Source organism: Malus sylvestris, chromosome 3 (assembly GCF_916048215.2).
Source record: "Malus sylvestris chromosome 3, drMalSylv7.2, whole genome shotgun sequence".
Classification (NCBI taxonomy): domain Eukaryota; kingdom Viridiplantae; phylum Streptophyta; class Magnoliopsida; order Rosales; family Rosaceae; genus Malus; species Malus sylvestris.
Window position 1 is genome coordinate 11,133,244 of NC_062262.1, and position 16,182 is coordinate 11,149,425.

Sequence of the window (16,182 nt, forward strand, 5' to 3'; positions counted from 1 at the left end):
TCGCAGACGATATAGTGTTGATAGATGAAACTCAGGAAAGGGTAAATGTGAAGCTTAACCTTTGGAGAGAAGTGTTGGAATCTAAAGGTCTTCGCCTAAGCCGATCAAAGACAAAATATATGGAGTGCAAGTTCAGTGCAAATGGAGGCCAAAATGAGTTAGGGGTGAGGATCGGAGATCAGGAAATACCAAAGAGCGACTGCTTTCGCTACCTAGGATCTATCTTGCAAAAGAACGGAGAATTAGATAGAGATCTCAACCATAGAATACAAGCTGGATCGATGAAGTGGAAGACTGCATCCGGCGTGTTGTGTGACCGCCATATGCCACTGACGCTCAAGGGAAAATTTTATAGGACGGCAATAAGGCCGGCGATGCTGTATGGCACAGAATGTTGGGCGGTGAAGCATCAACACGTACACAAAATGGGTCTAGCGGAGATGAGGATGCTTCGTTAGATATGTGGGCACACGAGAAAGGATAAGATTAGGAATGAGGATATTTGAGGTAAAGTAGGAGTAGCCGAAATTGTAGGAAAGCTGAGAGAAAATCGGTTACGGTGGTTTGGACATTTGTAAAGAAGGCCTACTGACGCTCCAGTTAGAAGATGCGATTACGGGATAGAGGTTCAGGGCTGAAGGGGTAGAGGAAGACCTAGGAAAAACTTGGCAAAGACTCTAAGAAAAGATTTAGAGTACTTGGATCTAACGGAGGATATGACACAAAACCGAGCACAATGGCGTTCTAAGATTCATATAGCCGACCCCACTCAATGACTTGGATTTTTCAAGTCTCCAACCGAGAAGTTTTTCTCACTCGAGAAATTAAGGGAACATTACCTCAACCTACATGATTCACTCACAAAGCTTCAACATACAAGCTTCAACAAAAGAAAAATTCAAAGATCTTAGTGAAGAAGGCTTTGGTGTATTTAACACAATATGTTGAAATGAAGCAAAGCTTATTTATTGATATCTCCGATAAGTTACAAATATGTACATATACATGAGTCAAAATAAACAAACAAGAGGGGGTCTTCACAAAGGTTGCTTAGGAGAAGTCTCAGCAGTCAGTAGAGCCCCAAAAAGATAAGGCACCGGATGGTGATCGCTCGGAGCCTCAGTACTGGACAGAACCCTAGAAGCAAGAGACATTGGAGGCTGATCATTTGGAGCTTCATTACGCGGTACAGCCTCAGACGATGAAGGCAATAAATGCCTTTGGAACAAACCCACAAACCTCTAATGATCAAGTAAAATCTGACCATCAGATTCCTTCATCTGGTCAAGCTTCCTCTTCATGTTTGTCGCATAGTCATGTGCGAGCCTGTGCAACTGTTTATTCTCATGCTTGAGCCCTTTAATCTTCTGCTTGAGACTTATCACTTCAGCCGCCAATGATTCAACTTGGCGGGTTCGAGCAAATAGGCTTTGGGCCATATTCGACACAGAACCTGCACACTGAACACTGAGAGCCAGAGAATCCTTAACAGCCAACTTATCAGACCGTTTGGAAAGAAGTCTGTTATCTTTGGGAGTGAGAATGTTCCTGGCCACCATTGCAGCGGTCATATCATTCTTTATCACGGAATCCCCAACGGTAAGAGGACTAGTAGGGGATAAGCAGGATGGGCTCCATATGTTGTTTGGAGAAGGTGCGGCTGCCTCTTTACCAAGGTTCAAGTCAAAACGACGGTCGGAAGGGCCAGACATTTTCAAAGGTGTTGAAGAGAGAAGAGGTCAGACAAATCAAGATCTTAGAAGTGCAAGAATGGAGCTTCTACTGGTGGAGATTCAAGTGTGCTTTGGAACTTAATGCCAGCCTCTATAAAAATCTGCACTCAACGGAGCTTCAAAAATCGAAGAGGCGTTTGCTTTCTCAAAAGCTGGTTGCTCATAGACCATGAGGGCCAATCTCAGATATCGAAGAGGCGTTTGCTTTCTCAAAAGCTGGGCTGCTCAAAGACCACGAGGGCCGATCTCAAAAATCGAAAAGACGCTTGCTTTCTCAAAAGCTGGACTGCTCAGAAACCACGAGGGCCGATCTCAGAAATCGAAAAGGCACCTGCTTTCTCAGCCTTGTCAGCACCTATCGCATGCACATTCAGCTTTACGAAAATTACAGGCAATCTGTCAAAGATTTCTGGTGAAGTAGAAAGCACGTGAATCTTACTGTTCAATCATCCACTTTCCACACGCAACATCAGCTTATAGGTACCACAGATAACTTTGCCAAAGATTTCTAAAAAAGTTTAGACACGTGAAGCTTGCAGCTCCCACTACATCGCTATGACCAAGAAGGGTAAAAGAATAGCAAAGAAACAGCATTAACAAAGTTTAGACACATAAATTTTGAAGGTTTAGCTACCATATTATTACCCACAAGGGTAAAGGAACAGCACCATTGTTGGATAACTAGAAAGTCCCTGTGTGTCAACCTCTGTGCTCCGTGGCAAGGTAGACTAGCAAAAATGCCCAACCTTTACTCATATTCAAGAAAACACTCCTAACAAGATTGCTTGCTCCAAAATCGAAGAGGTACCGCCCTCTGAATATCGAGAGCCAGACTCCCAACAGGATTACTTTCTCAAAAATCGAAGAGACACCACTTTTCAAATTTTAAGAGCCAGACTCCCAGCAGGATTGCTTTCTCAAAAATCGAAGAGGCACCGTTCTCCGAATCTCGAGAGCCAGATCCCCGACAAGATTGCTTGTTCGAAAACCGAAGAGGCATCGCTTTCTCAACTTTGAGAGCCAGATCTCCTTGGATAAAGCTTGTCTGTAATCTTCACATGCAACATCAGCTTTCCAGATACCACAGACCACTTTTTCAAAGTGTTCTGATAGAGTTAAAACACGTGAAGCTGGCAGCTCCCACTACAGTGCTATGACCAAGAAGGGTAAAGGAATAGCATTAATACTTGTTGTTAGGGAGACTCCTATATATGTCGACCTTCATCCTCAACGGACAAGCAAACCTGCAAAAATGCTCAACCCTTCCTTATATCTGAGAGGGCACTCCCAACGAAGCCTCTCGAAATACTCAGCTTTCTTTCCCCCCGATAATAACTCTGCAAACAAGCTACACCAGAGCAAGAATATCTCATATCATCAGGGTTAAAAGCAAGAGTATCCCATATCATGCTTTTTCCCTGTCTTTTCCTTTGGCCTTGTTCTTACCTGCAAGACAAGGAGAAATAGTGCAATTAGTCAGCACTTGGAATCAAGCTTCCAGTCATAAACTGACTGCCTGGAACCCTTTACTTGATTACTTACCTAACATTGCTCTCGAGTACTCATCTTCAACATCTTATGCTTCCAAAGAAGATACCACATCTGCCTGAGGAACAGATAGGGTAAGTGAGAAGGATACAAGGAAGCATGTGGAGACAAGCGTAACAGAACACGTGCCGATACTTCCACTACTTTGTCAACAGTAAAAGTATCTCATATCAGCAGGGTCGAACGTACTCTAGATTTGATGGACTTGTTTTGACCCTCAAATTCTTCAGTCGACCTTATACTCTAGAGGTAACCAGAAAACCCTCCAGCCCAGTTCAAGAATAAGCCTGTGAAAAGTTACTTTTTCAAAAGCAAAAATATCTCATATCATCTCTTCTCCTTTTTTTTCTCTTTATCCTTCATGCTGCATGCAAGATAAGGAGAATGAGAACAATCAGCCGGAACTCGAAATCAAACTTCTGATCTGAGACTGATTGCTTGGAGCTTTGATTGCTTACCTTGTCTGTCACCTCTTTCAGCAGATCCCCTAACTCGGCGACTTGGGGGACTCCTACTACATGGTTTGTATCGCGTTTGACCAAGCCTGAAACTACAAGTAAGCTTCAAGTGAAACTGATACATTACCTTGTGCATCTCCACCAGTTAAAGATATCACCCCTGGACGGAGGAATAGTACTTCCAGAGAAGATACCATATCTACCTACGAAACAGATAAGGCAAGTGAAGACGATACCACACTTCGGTACTTAGAAGTTTCATGATTACTCAGCGGCTTGGATCTTGCAAGTCCCCAACCGAGGAGCTTCCCCTCCAACCAGGAGGCCAATCACAGAGCGACACGTGTCGACATCAGAAGCCAATCATAGCGCGACACATGTCAACATTGGAAGCTAATCACAACACGACACGTGTCAATGTCAGAACAAGGCTAGAAACTCTTTTCTATAAAAGGAGATAATTCTCCCAAAAAATTTCCTAATGCCATTTGTACTAAATCATTCACTTGTACCCACTAAAGGAGAGCTTGAACCTATGTACTTGTGTAAACCCTTCACAATTAATGAGAACTCCTCTACTCCGTGGACGTAGCCAATTTGGGTGAACCACGTACATCTTGTGTTTGCTCTCCTGTCTCTATCCTTTTACATACTTATCCACACTAATGACCGGAGCAATCTAACGAATGTCACAAACTTAATACTTTCTGTTGTACCAAAGTCCTCACTGATTTTGTGCATCTACAATCCTTAAGTCCTTACCTTTTTGCATTGGTAATGGATGAGTTAACAGGACATATTCAAGATGTTATTCCTTGGTGTATGCTTTTCGCAGACGATATAGGGTTGATAGATGAAACTCAGGAAGGGGTAAATGCGAAGCTTAACCTTTGGAGAGAAGTGTTGGAATCTAAAGGTCTTCGCCTAAGCAGATCAAAGACAGAATATATGGAATACAAGCGGGATGGATGAAGTGGAAGAGTGCATCCGGCGTGTTGTGTGACCGTCGTATGCCACTAAAGCTCAAGGGAAAATTTTATAGGACGGCAATAAGGTCGGCGATGTTGTATGGCACAGAATGTTGGGCGGTGAAGCATCAACACGTACACAAAATGGGTGTAGTGGAGATGAGGATGCTTCGTTGGAGGTGTGGGCTCACGAGAAAGGATAAGATTAGGAATGAGTGGGTTGGACATGTGCAAAGAAGGCCTACTGACGCTCCAGTTCGAAGATGTGACTATGGGACAGAGGTTCAGGGCCGAAGGGGTAGAGGAAGACCTAGGAAAACTTTGGAAGAGACCCTAAGAAAAGACTTAGAGTACTTGGATCTAACGGAGGACATGACACAAAACCGAGCGCAATGGCGTTCAAGGATTCACATAGCCGACCCCACTTAGTGGGAAAAGGCTTTGTTGTTGTTGTGGGGTTTTGCAGGGCTGCTAATATACTGATTTTGTGGAATTTTTGTTCTTTACAAGGTTTTTTTGGCCGATGAAATACTTTGCCATCATTCTCCAGGTATGATTATGTTTATGTTTTTTCTCTTTCCAAAGGTACTGAATATTGAAGGTATCTAAACTTAAATTGGTATTACTTGACAGGAGGCTCTTGCTTATTCTGGAACCTGGAGCGGTCATATGTAGAAGCTACTGGTTATGCATGCAATGCTCAATCCATTGGTGTATATAAAATGATTAAGGGATGAGATGCATTTTTTTATTCAGTGAGGTTGTTACATAGTTGCCGATATTAATTTTATTTTCTACTTGTTAGCGAAGAGGGCAAATTTTCAATCTCGATTTGATGACAATCCTACAAAGATATAATTTTCTCTTCTTTTACATAAGATATTGGGTGTTCATCACTTTAAAGAATGCATTTGTTCTACTTGAGCATAATATTGTCATCTCAAACCACTTTCACAAGGCTGATTTATTATCTACAAATGTGCCATTTTCATTTTAATTTGTGACTCCTATTTTGCTTTTCCCATTCTCATATTCTTGACAAGTGACCACTGAAATATATTGCCTATAGCTATTCAAAGTGCTTCATGTATAAATTCATCTTACACTTTCTTGATAGGGGAGAATCAGACCATTGAGTGGGCTATCCGGCTAAGAGTTGCTCTAAACATTGCTGAAGCATTGGATTACTGCAGTAGTGAAGACCGCCCATTGTACCATGACTTAAATTCATATATGGTTCTCTTTGATGAGGTGATGTCTCCAATTTCCTTTCCCAAATTTGTTTATTTAGTTATTCAATTTTTACAAGAAGTGTGATAATTTTAATCACATATAATTGTGGACCTTTTTTATAAGTAGACATATTTTGTTCTATGTTAAGACTTTTTATCTGAAAACCATATGGATTTATATGAGATCAAAGTGGTAATTACATGGATGGTGTTGCAGGAATGGCAATCCTCGGCATTCATGTTTTGGATTGATAAAAAACGGAAGGAATGGAAAAAGTTACAACAATTGATAAAAAACGGAAGGAATGGAAAAAGTTACAACACTAATCTTGCTCACACCTCTTGAATATCTAAGAAATGGTAATTGCCTATTTTCCTTATTCATAATTATTATTTATTATACCATTTTTTATACACCTTGCTGAGGGATAAACTGAATTCTAACCAAGTCAATTATTAAACTTATATGAATAAGGAGTTATATTGTATAATCTGCTGAACATTGTTACAATGCCCTCATCCTGCGAGATTAAGAATACTTGAGAATGATGAGTTGAGATCAATGTACCAATTATTGCTATCATGTGCTTTACACTAAGACTAAATTCTCAGTGCAATTAATAATGTGACTAGAAATTGTTCTGTTCAGCTTTAGGACTGTCCTTTTGGATCTTCTCAATGAAAAACACCTTTCCTGATCATGTTATCTACTACATTTTTCAATCTCGATATCCCCTTAGTTTTGGTCTTTCTTTTGTTTTTCTGCTACTTTCGTGCTGAATTGTTGCTCTTTGAATTGTTTTGAGGATACCCAGTTGCCCAAATTGTTCAAATTTGGTACTTCAGTGAGCTTTTATTTGCATTTTTTGTTTGGTTGTTCTTTGAAATGAATATAATTTGTAAGAGGTATGTTGGCATAACCAAGTTTTTATATGGGAGTTTTAACGAAAAGCCCACGGTACTGTTCATTTTAACGAAAAACCACATTTTTACGCTAAAAAGTTAAACCTGGTACTATTCACTTTACCCTTTATTTTATCATTATCATAAAACTCAAAGTTTTCATTATTTATATTCATTTCTTTCATAATTGTAAAGGAGAGAGAGGTCTGTTGTGTTTGGTGTAAAGTTGATTTTTTGTATTTAAATTATCTAGATGAGCAATCAGGTTTTTCTTTTTTCTTTTCTTTTTTTTGTTGCCAGAGTATTTTTGCATTGTGTGGTTAGGATTTATGTAGAATACTATTTACAATGTGTGCATTTAGTATTGTTAGTATATGTTATAAATAAATAGATGGCACGAATGTTATATGTATATGTTATAAATTTATATTTACTATATCTAGATGAGGCTGAACCAAAGTGCAAGGCAAAACGTTGGCTTCACTAGAAGAAATAAAAAAGGATCTGCAAAAGGGGCAACTGAAGTGATGGAAATTGGAGACAAAATGAGAAATTGGATGTTTTGTATCACAGTGGACAAGTCGTTACAAGCTAATCATACTGGTAATATAAATTGAATTTGTATTTTAGAATTAGCGTTCTTCTTCAGATTCAACTGCTTTGAAAGGTATTTTGAAATTTTATTTTAGAATTAGTATTCTTTTTTATTTAGAACAAAAGGTCAATAATTTCCTTCTTACATTCCACATGTATGTAAGTATGGTATTGCCTATTGTTAATGAACAATGAGACATCAATCACATGTGCGTACATAGTACATCTCCGATTAAAACTTATGACGTGTTATATGATTTTAAAACCCGCAGCAATGCGCGGGCATCGATCGCTAGTAACTAACGAAAAGAGCCTTACAATATTTTTACAATTATTTGAGCACAATTGAGCATTATAACTAAAAACCAAATCTCAAACTGAAGACAGTAATTAATCAAGTTACATAACTTGTTGAGGTCAATTAATTTTTTTTTTTTCTTTCAGTTTTAAACTGACAGAAAGGGAAATACAGAAAAATGGAATTCCCAGATCAGGAAAGTTTCAGTCATCTAAAATCTAAAATTAATGCCTTTCAGCACTGAAGAGCTAAGCCATCCTCTCTCTGCCAAGTCCTTTATATTATGCTCACCTTGATATGTCACAAATTGTGGGATAGCCTAACTGCTCAATTTCCCAGCTTAGCTTTGAAGCAACTCTTTCATGGCGTGGAAAATATTCCTGATGAAAAATAAAAAATTATGCAGATCAAGTTTAATTAGTACAAACAAATACAGCAGAACCAAATAATGTTTCTTTATATTTTAAGATTGACAAAAGAGTTGGAAAAAATTTTTGATTAATTACCTCCATTTTCTTCACTAACTCCTTGGCAGTAGGAGCAGAAACAATTATGTGGCGGGCTGTTGGACTAATGAAACCTTCCTCTACTGCCTTATCAATAAATGACAGCAAGGAGTTGTAGTACCCATCCACATTCAGCAAACCTACCTGAAAAATAAACATTTTTAATCCACATATTCACCTCATCGCGATTTGAAGAAATGGTGAGAAATAGTTTTCTTTCTTGGCAAACTTATGTTTTCAGACTGTAAAATATAGGATGCAAATTTATTCAAAATCAAACATGACTGATGATAAAAATTCACAATGTTACACAACTTGTCATGAGAACATTTCTCATGATTCAAAGATGTTCATAAGATCATAAGACCTCAATTTGAGTTACACCATTTTAAGGTGTGATGATTTGAACTAATGGAGTAACTTTAAGTAACAAGGTTATGAATAAATTAACTAGGCACAAACACAAGCCTTACCGGTTTATCATGAATGCCCAGTTGAGCCCATGTTATCACTTCAAGAAGCTCTTCAAGAGTTCCATAGCCACCTTCATACATTCAAAGAAAAAGGAATAAATAAATAAACAAATAAAAAAATAATCTAAACTACATATTGAAAGAACCCCATTTGTCAACCAAAAACCAATGAAATTACTATTATACCCTTTTATACATAACTAAAAGAAAAAATTGAACATTATAGTAATTTCGCACAAACAAATTTTTGTTGGTTTTTTCCTGAACCTCACAGCCATGTCATCTTATCAATACATAAACTCACTCTTTCTCTCTCTCTCTCATTTGCACCCGCCCACGTCCACTTTTTTCCACTTTTTCTAAATTCCCCGATCCACTATTTTTTTTTTACATGAATTTAATTTAATTATGTTTAAAATTTTAAAATTACACAAATAGTGTGTGTGTACTGCATCTAGTAATAATAATAAAAACCTGAATCAGTATTTTAATAGTAACACAGTCCAATCTCCTTTTCTTCTTTCCTTTTCTTAACTGAAGTCAAATGGGCTGGCCACTTTGTCTGTAGCTTTTAACTGAATGAGCTGAGTAAACCCAATAAGAGTGAACTTGAGGCCCAGGAAAGGATCCGGCGAGGATCCTTTTTCCTAAAAAGATTAATTATTTTAATCTACCTCTTTTAGGCTTTTAGCTTGCTACATGTTATCAATTTAGAGTGCATATGATTAAAATAGGAGTACCGAAAATTTTATTCTGTAACAATAGCGACACGAACTTCTACACAAATCACTCTGGAAAAGGTGCCACTCTGGAAAAGGTGCCCAGAGTACCCTTTGAGCAAACGTTTAGTAGTGAGTTTGGATTCTACATGGATTGGAATTAGGATAGGATTGAAAAGAAAGAGTTTTCAGCTCCTAAAATATCCCAAAAAATTAAAGGAAAATAAAGGGAGTACAAGTTGGTTAAAGAGTTAAGGCCAGCGTGAAACTTTTATGTCTTATTTCATGTGCAGGTCACATCTTACCAAGGACCATTTTCATTTGGCATTTGGTTGATTTGGTGAAAGAGTTTATAACTCTTTCTCTCTTTTTCTTATTTTAGTGAATGGATGGGAGAGGGACAGGCTAACGAACTGCTTGTAACCACAGAAAGCAAGAGCTCCCCAAAAGAGGCAGATTCTCTACCCTCTCACTTCCCGTACCCTTCTATTTGTGTGGTCACGGTTAAGCCACGTAAACATTTTATATTAGTATTCATTTTTGTCTTATTATCTCTATAAAAAATAATATAAAATATTGACGTGACTTAACCATGACCATACAAAACAGGATGGCACAGGAAGTGGGAGGGCAGAGAATCTGCCTCCCTCCCCAAAACCCTAATTTTCCAGTTTTCAATAAGAAACAAGTGAGTGAATAGTACTCTTTTTGGTTCGTTTGGTTGATAGGGTTTGAATGGTTACTCTTCGACTATTAGTATTTCATTGCTAAGCATAAATATATAAATGAATATGCTTGTAGCTTAAGTAGTAGAATTTCTTCCCAAACAATATAAAAAAACCATGCTTAAATAAAAGGTTTAATGAGTCTCACTCCAACCCTTGGAGTAAGTCTAAAAAATTAACTTCCAAAACACTCCAACCCTCGGGCCAAAATGGGGTTATGGGTTAAACTCAAGATTGGGGTAAATTTCGGCCAAGATTTGAGTTTGGATAAGTGGGCTAGCCCACATATGCACGTTGCACCACCAAAATCAAGACAGCCTCGCGCTTAACTCGCCTCATGCCTCAACGTGGTGAGGCATTAAAGAGGCAGGGGTCCCACCCACGTGGGTTCTGTTGGCCTTGTTGCTGAGCCAAAAATGGCTCTTTATGTCATGTACGGCCTAGATTAAATGGGCCGTCGAATCATGTTCCCCATTCAAACCATTTTTTTTTAATTTTATATTTATAAATTCATTAAACCCAATGATTGAGATCTAATATGATCAAATTCAACGGTAAAATAAAAAAATCTAACGGTCCAAATTTAAATCCAACAGATAAAATAAAATAAAAAATTTTACATCTCTATCATATATTTCATATTCTACCATAGTGTTTCATGAGTTTCATGGTGTCGGTTTAGTGCTTTTTCATTATTTATCAAAATCTAAATATTTTTAGGTTAAAATGTTCATAAAATTAAATTAGAATAGTATACATAATTCTTTTTTTTTAAGTAAGTTAAAAAAAAATCTAAATTATTTCTTTAATAATTTGGGGCTAAAAATTTAACCCAAAAGGGGTTAGAGCAGAAAAGTTTTTTCTAGATTAAAACCTAAATTTTCTGAGCTGAAAATTGTAGATTTTAACACAAAGATTGGAGATTGTCTAAGTAAATAAAAGCAGTGGACAAAGAGAAGAAAAAAGACTTATGATTTTGGTATTTTTGTGTCTAAGCAGGCCTGGACTACGCTACACTGGGATTACAAGTTATCAAACCCGCATGAGTTAAAAGTCGTCGGATTTTATTAGTAATTCGTTAATTCTTTATTTATTAATTATTTTGGTGAAGTTTTTTGTGTGTCTTTTCTTTTACTATTTATATTTTAAACTACCGGCAGCTTCCTGCTGCAACGTGGGCCAAAGCCAAACCTCCAGGAGTATGGTTACCTTTGGGCTTATTTGACTGGGGCAAAGCAAAATTTCCAGAGTTGACACTTGACACCAAGCATGCATAATGCATTAACATTTAACAGTACCTTTGCAGGTTTCTAAACCTGTACATATGGTTTACTGCTAGAGGCCACAACTAACACCTTCATCTTTTATGTTTTTTTCCTCAGAGAGATATGGAAGAAGATAGGATGAAACATTTTCTAATTGGGAATTAAAATCTAATAAATGACAAGTGGATCATAAGAGATTACACCCTATCAAATGAGTGTATACAATCATGTATCTCCATTTCTTATTATATGATAACAAAAATACTGACAAAAGATGAAAGATGTAGACGCACTGAAGTGACACAAGGTTTGTCACTAAAGTGAACCCTAAATAGGATTCGTCACTCTTGGAGAATATTCTTTAGCAAAATTTCGGTAAGACTAACTTATTTTCAAATCTTCTTTTCAGCTTCATGTAGGTACCTTTAATTATGCACAATATGGCCCATGTCAACTTAGGTGACTTTTGAAGATATATAATATTCTTGCTGGGAAATAGTTTCTTTCATTTTATAAAACATGTTATTTTATGATCACTTTAAAATTTTACTTTCATATATTCCAAGGGAACTTTGAGCAATCACTATATGTCATATTGTTTGCCTAAGAAAATAGAAGTAAGTTATTAAGGTGTATTAGCATGAAGTATATTTATGCCAGGTTTTATACCGACCGGGTAAGGCAATAAAGGCATCGGAGTGCTTTGCCATCTCTGCCTTCCTTTGGTGCATGTCTGCTACTGCTTTCACTTCCCCCACAGTTTCTCCAGTTATCTGAAAACTCAGTTAATACACACAAATTTGTCTCTAAAAAATGAAAATATTAGGCAGAAAAGCAAGCACAAAGGAACGCTGTGTGTGTGTGTGTGTGTGTGTGTGTGTGTGTGTGTGTGTGTGTGAGAGAGAGAGAGAGAGAGAGAGAGAGAGTTTTCACGGTGCTGGGCAAAGAGAAGCAATCATGAGTAGTACAGAGTGGTGGGCTCAATCTAATATGACTCAGCAATTCCACACCAGGCAAAAAGAATTGGCGAAATCTTGAGTGCAACAGCCAACGGGGTTTACATTCTTTTGTGCTTATCTTCTCACATAACATATTATGTAAGAGGGGGAGAGAGAAATTTCACAAAACAGATATCCACCAATTTACATCTAAGTTTATGACAAAGAAAGGGAAGGAAAATATAAGAAATTAAAGGTGTAAATGGCTGATATTTTTGTTCCATGAAGAATCTGAGTAACTACAAGTGGGATATATAAAGCTAGTAGGAAGGACAAAAATGTTGAAGACCCAAGATTAGCAAGGTGGATCTAGGGATGAATTAAAAACCAATTCCACATGTAAAAGCTGAAAAATTGGAGGACCAATCATATTAGCTAGAGAGATCCTAGCTGATTCAGTCTTGAATTCCAAAAGTGGCATGTGGGAAAACCAGAATTTTAAGATAACAAAGGTGAGGCAGAAATTCATCGTTCATGTAAATGTGGCTACCAAAAGCTACATGAATAATATTCCAAAGTACTCTAATAAAAAGAGAGAAAAAGAAGTAGATAGCTCTATCTCTCTCTCTCTCTCTCTCTCTCTCTCTCTCTCTCTCTCTGTGTGTATTTTTAGCACAAGTTGTATTGTATGGTAATTTTCATTATACTGTGTTAGAGTAAAATGTCATGGGAAAAAAATAATAGAGAACATACCTCTCTAGGCATGAGTGTCTTGGGAATAACTCTACAAAAACAATAACATGACAAAATGATCAGTTTGAGTTGAAGCCCAAAAGCCAATAATATCAATGAATTAAAGGCAAGGAGGAAGAATTAAGATGCTCACCCAATGACATGTCTACCACCATCATAAACAGCTTGGGAAATCAGCCCCATCAGTCCAACACTCCCTCCTCCATATACTAAATCAATATTCTTTGAAACCTTTTGTATATGAACCAGACAACACCACTCAGTAACCGAAAAAAACTTCAAATTGTTATTTGTGATCCAAAAAAGCCATTCTATACCTTTTTGAGTGGAAAGAGTAAAGATAGAGGTGCATGATGACTATTTAGGAGTACAAACTAATAAAATTCTCATTATAATAGAATTACCCCATTCTATCTCTGTGTGCGCGCGTGTGAGAGAGAGAGGTATTGATCAAATAACTACATCTGGTTGTTCCATGAAAGTGGGAAGGATGGATAAAAAATTTCATTGTTGATTCCCAGCCTTCTTTATGTATATAGACGTCCATAGATTGAGAAAAACTAATGGAGCTATCATATGAAGGGTTTCTTTGACAGAGTAAGATACATGAAGCAGAGGCTTGAGGTTGAAAATGGTCAAGAATAATAAGCTTATGTCGATTTAAGGACATCATTTGAAAACATGAACCCATATTATACACACAAACACACACACACACACATATATATATATATATATATATATATGTGTGTGTGTGTGTGTGTTCATGCGTGAATATATTATATATGTATAAATATATATATATATATAAGAACAATGAAGATCAACCTACTTGAATTTCAGCTAGAAAACCCAAAAAATCAACCCAAGTTGAAAAACGAGTAAAGGGTTTAAAAAACAAAAGCCAAATTTAAATAAACAGAAGTGTTGTTAGTAATAGTATTAGTATTACCAATTCTTCTCCCAGCTCAATGGCAGCTTCCTTATAACTGCTTTTCTTTCCTGGACTACTTCCACAGAACACACAAATCCTCTTGAATTTTGATTGCTTCATTTCCTTCTCCATCTTTCTCTTAATATCTCTCTCTCTCTCTCTCTCTCTCTCTCTAACAGCTTGAGAATTTGGAAGTGGTTTGGTTTGATTTGGTTTCATGGGGCTGTGTTTGCACATATATATAACGGTGTAACAGCATAGGGGCATATATTAGCACGCGCAGTTCCATACTCATTAGTCCGTCCATACCTTTGCGGACCAGAGAGAGTGAGGGGCTTATTTTATCACCCGACTTGTATCCATATCTCTCTTACCCACCAATCAGAATGCGACTATCTTTTGTTATCAATTTTATTATTATAAATGGGGTTTTGTAGTCCAAATAGTCCAGATTGTCATAACTCATCATTTTGGTATCTGACAATGAAAATCGATAGGAGTGGTCCCAGAATTTGTTCACCCTAAATCATTTTGACAATTCCGTGAAAAATCTGTCAATATCACCATTAAGTGGATTGGTTGATTTGACAAAAACATCCTTAAAAAGATGGTTATGTGGTCGCTTACATGGCAATTTAACGAGGATATTGACAGATTTTTCACGGAAGAACCAAAATAATTTACGGTGGACAAAGTCAGGAACTAGTATATTGATTTTTATTGTCAGGGACCAAAGTGAAAATTTATGTTAATCTCAGAGACTAGTTTAGCTTAAAAAACCTTATATATGTGGTAAAAGATAATTAGACAAGGCTAGTGTCATGCGACTCGGTTGTAAACTAGAGCTAACTACATTTCACATTTTATATTGGAGGCAATTTTAATATGGGATATTGTGTTTTAATTTTATCATATTTTGCATTATGAGATATTGAAATGATATCAATTTATTTGTTTTAGTCTGATTCACAGTTTGATTCTTCATTTGTGTTTGGTGGCATGTAGTTTGAAGACACGAAATGAATTCACAACTTCACTTTAAGTTAGAAAACAACCTAAAATATGATTTTTGAACTCCAAATTTGAGCAGTAAGTCAGTCTTAACAAAAATTTAGCAACCACATTCGAAGGCTCTCCTCACCAGAAAGACAAGTGTGAATAAAACCAAGAGGTGGAGATAGTTTGAAGATAAGAGAAACATGAAGGGGAAAGAGATCAAGAAGGGTTGCCACCAGCCCCAAACCGAAAGGCAGTGGTCGACGAAGGGATTTTATTTATTTATTATTGTTATTCTATGTTTTTCTTTCTTAACGAGTAGGGTTTTAAACGTTTACAAGTACTGATCCTTTAGGACTTTAGTTATTATTTCTTGTTGTGAGGTTTGATGAGGGATTACAAAGGTTTAACGCTACAAGTTATATGTAGTATTCATACTAAGAATTAATTCTTTGGGATGATCCTCCACCTTTACCAACTCTTCTATTACTACTTTCAGATTTTTTTGGGTTTTCTTGCTTACAAAGTTTGTCTCACGTTTCCGATGTGTTTTCTTTTGTTCTATCATGTTTTTTTTTTTTTTTTTGGTAGGGATTGTCAACTAAGTATCAATGTATATTTAGGCTACTTTATTAGTAAAGACTGCAGTATAAAACATCAAATAGATGGATTTAAATGACACAATGCAATGCATTTACAGGGGTTGTAAATAATGACTTGAAAGGGAGTCATTTCAAAATCCTTTATTTAGTCACTTTCTAATGCTCATTAAGTGCATTTTCATTCGCTCTATTTAAAGTTTAGTGCATTTGTAACTAACTTAGCCTAATCTCTTAATACTTGAAAATTCCTCTACCAATCACAACATTAGTTTTCTAGGGGTGAAAGTGTTGAGAGTGAATCCCACATCGGAGAAAGAAGAGATTTTGCATGTGCTTATATGTAGTTGAGCTATTCTCCATATTGTCAATTAGTTCTAGGGTAGAACCTCAACTTTTTTCATAGTATCAGAGCAGGTTGTCCCACGTGTGAAGCCCAACGGCCGGCCACACGTACTCCACGTCGTCTGATTTGTGTTGTCCATGTGTTGAGCTTGAAATTCGCCACACGTGAGGGGACATGATGTGAGATTCGTGTGA

The 16,182-nt window shown here is 37.0% G+C and overlaps 1 protein-coding gene across 1 annotated transcript; it reads right to left on the reverse strand.

Annotated features, from left to right (window-relative positions):
* Positions 1–7,663: 7,663 nt before the first annotated feature.
* LOC126616390 (cytokinin riboside 5'-monophosphate phosphoribohydrolase LOG1) lies at positions 7,664–14,361 on the reverse strand. The gene is made up of 7 exons (XM_050284443.1): positions 14,066–14,361; positions 13,247–13,344; positions 13,114–13,144; positions 12,096–12,195; positions 8,714–8,784; positions 8,241–8,384; positions 7,664–8,114 (listed from the first exon to the last, which is right to left on the reverse strand). The coding sequence occupies exons 1-7, from the start codon at positions 14,312–14,314 to the stop codon at positions 8,022–8,024; spliced, it is 786 nt and encodes a 261-aa protein (XP_050140400.1). The 5' UTR covers positions 14,315–14,361; the 3' UTR covers positions 7,664–8,021.
* Between the last annotated feature and the right edge of the window lie 1,821 nt (positions 14,362–16,182).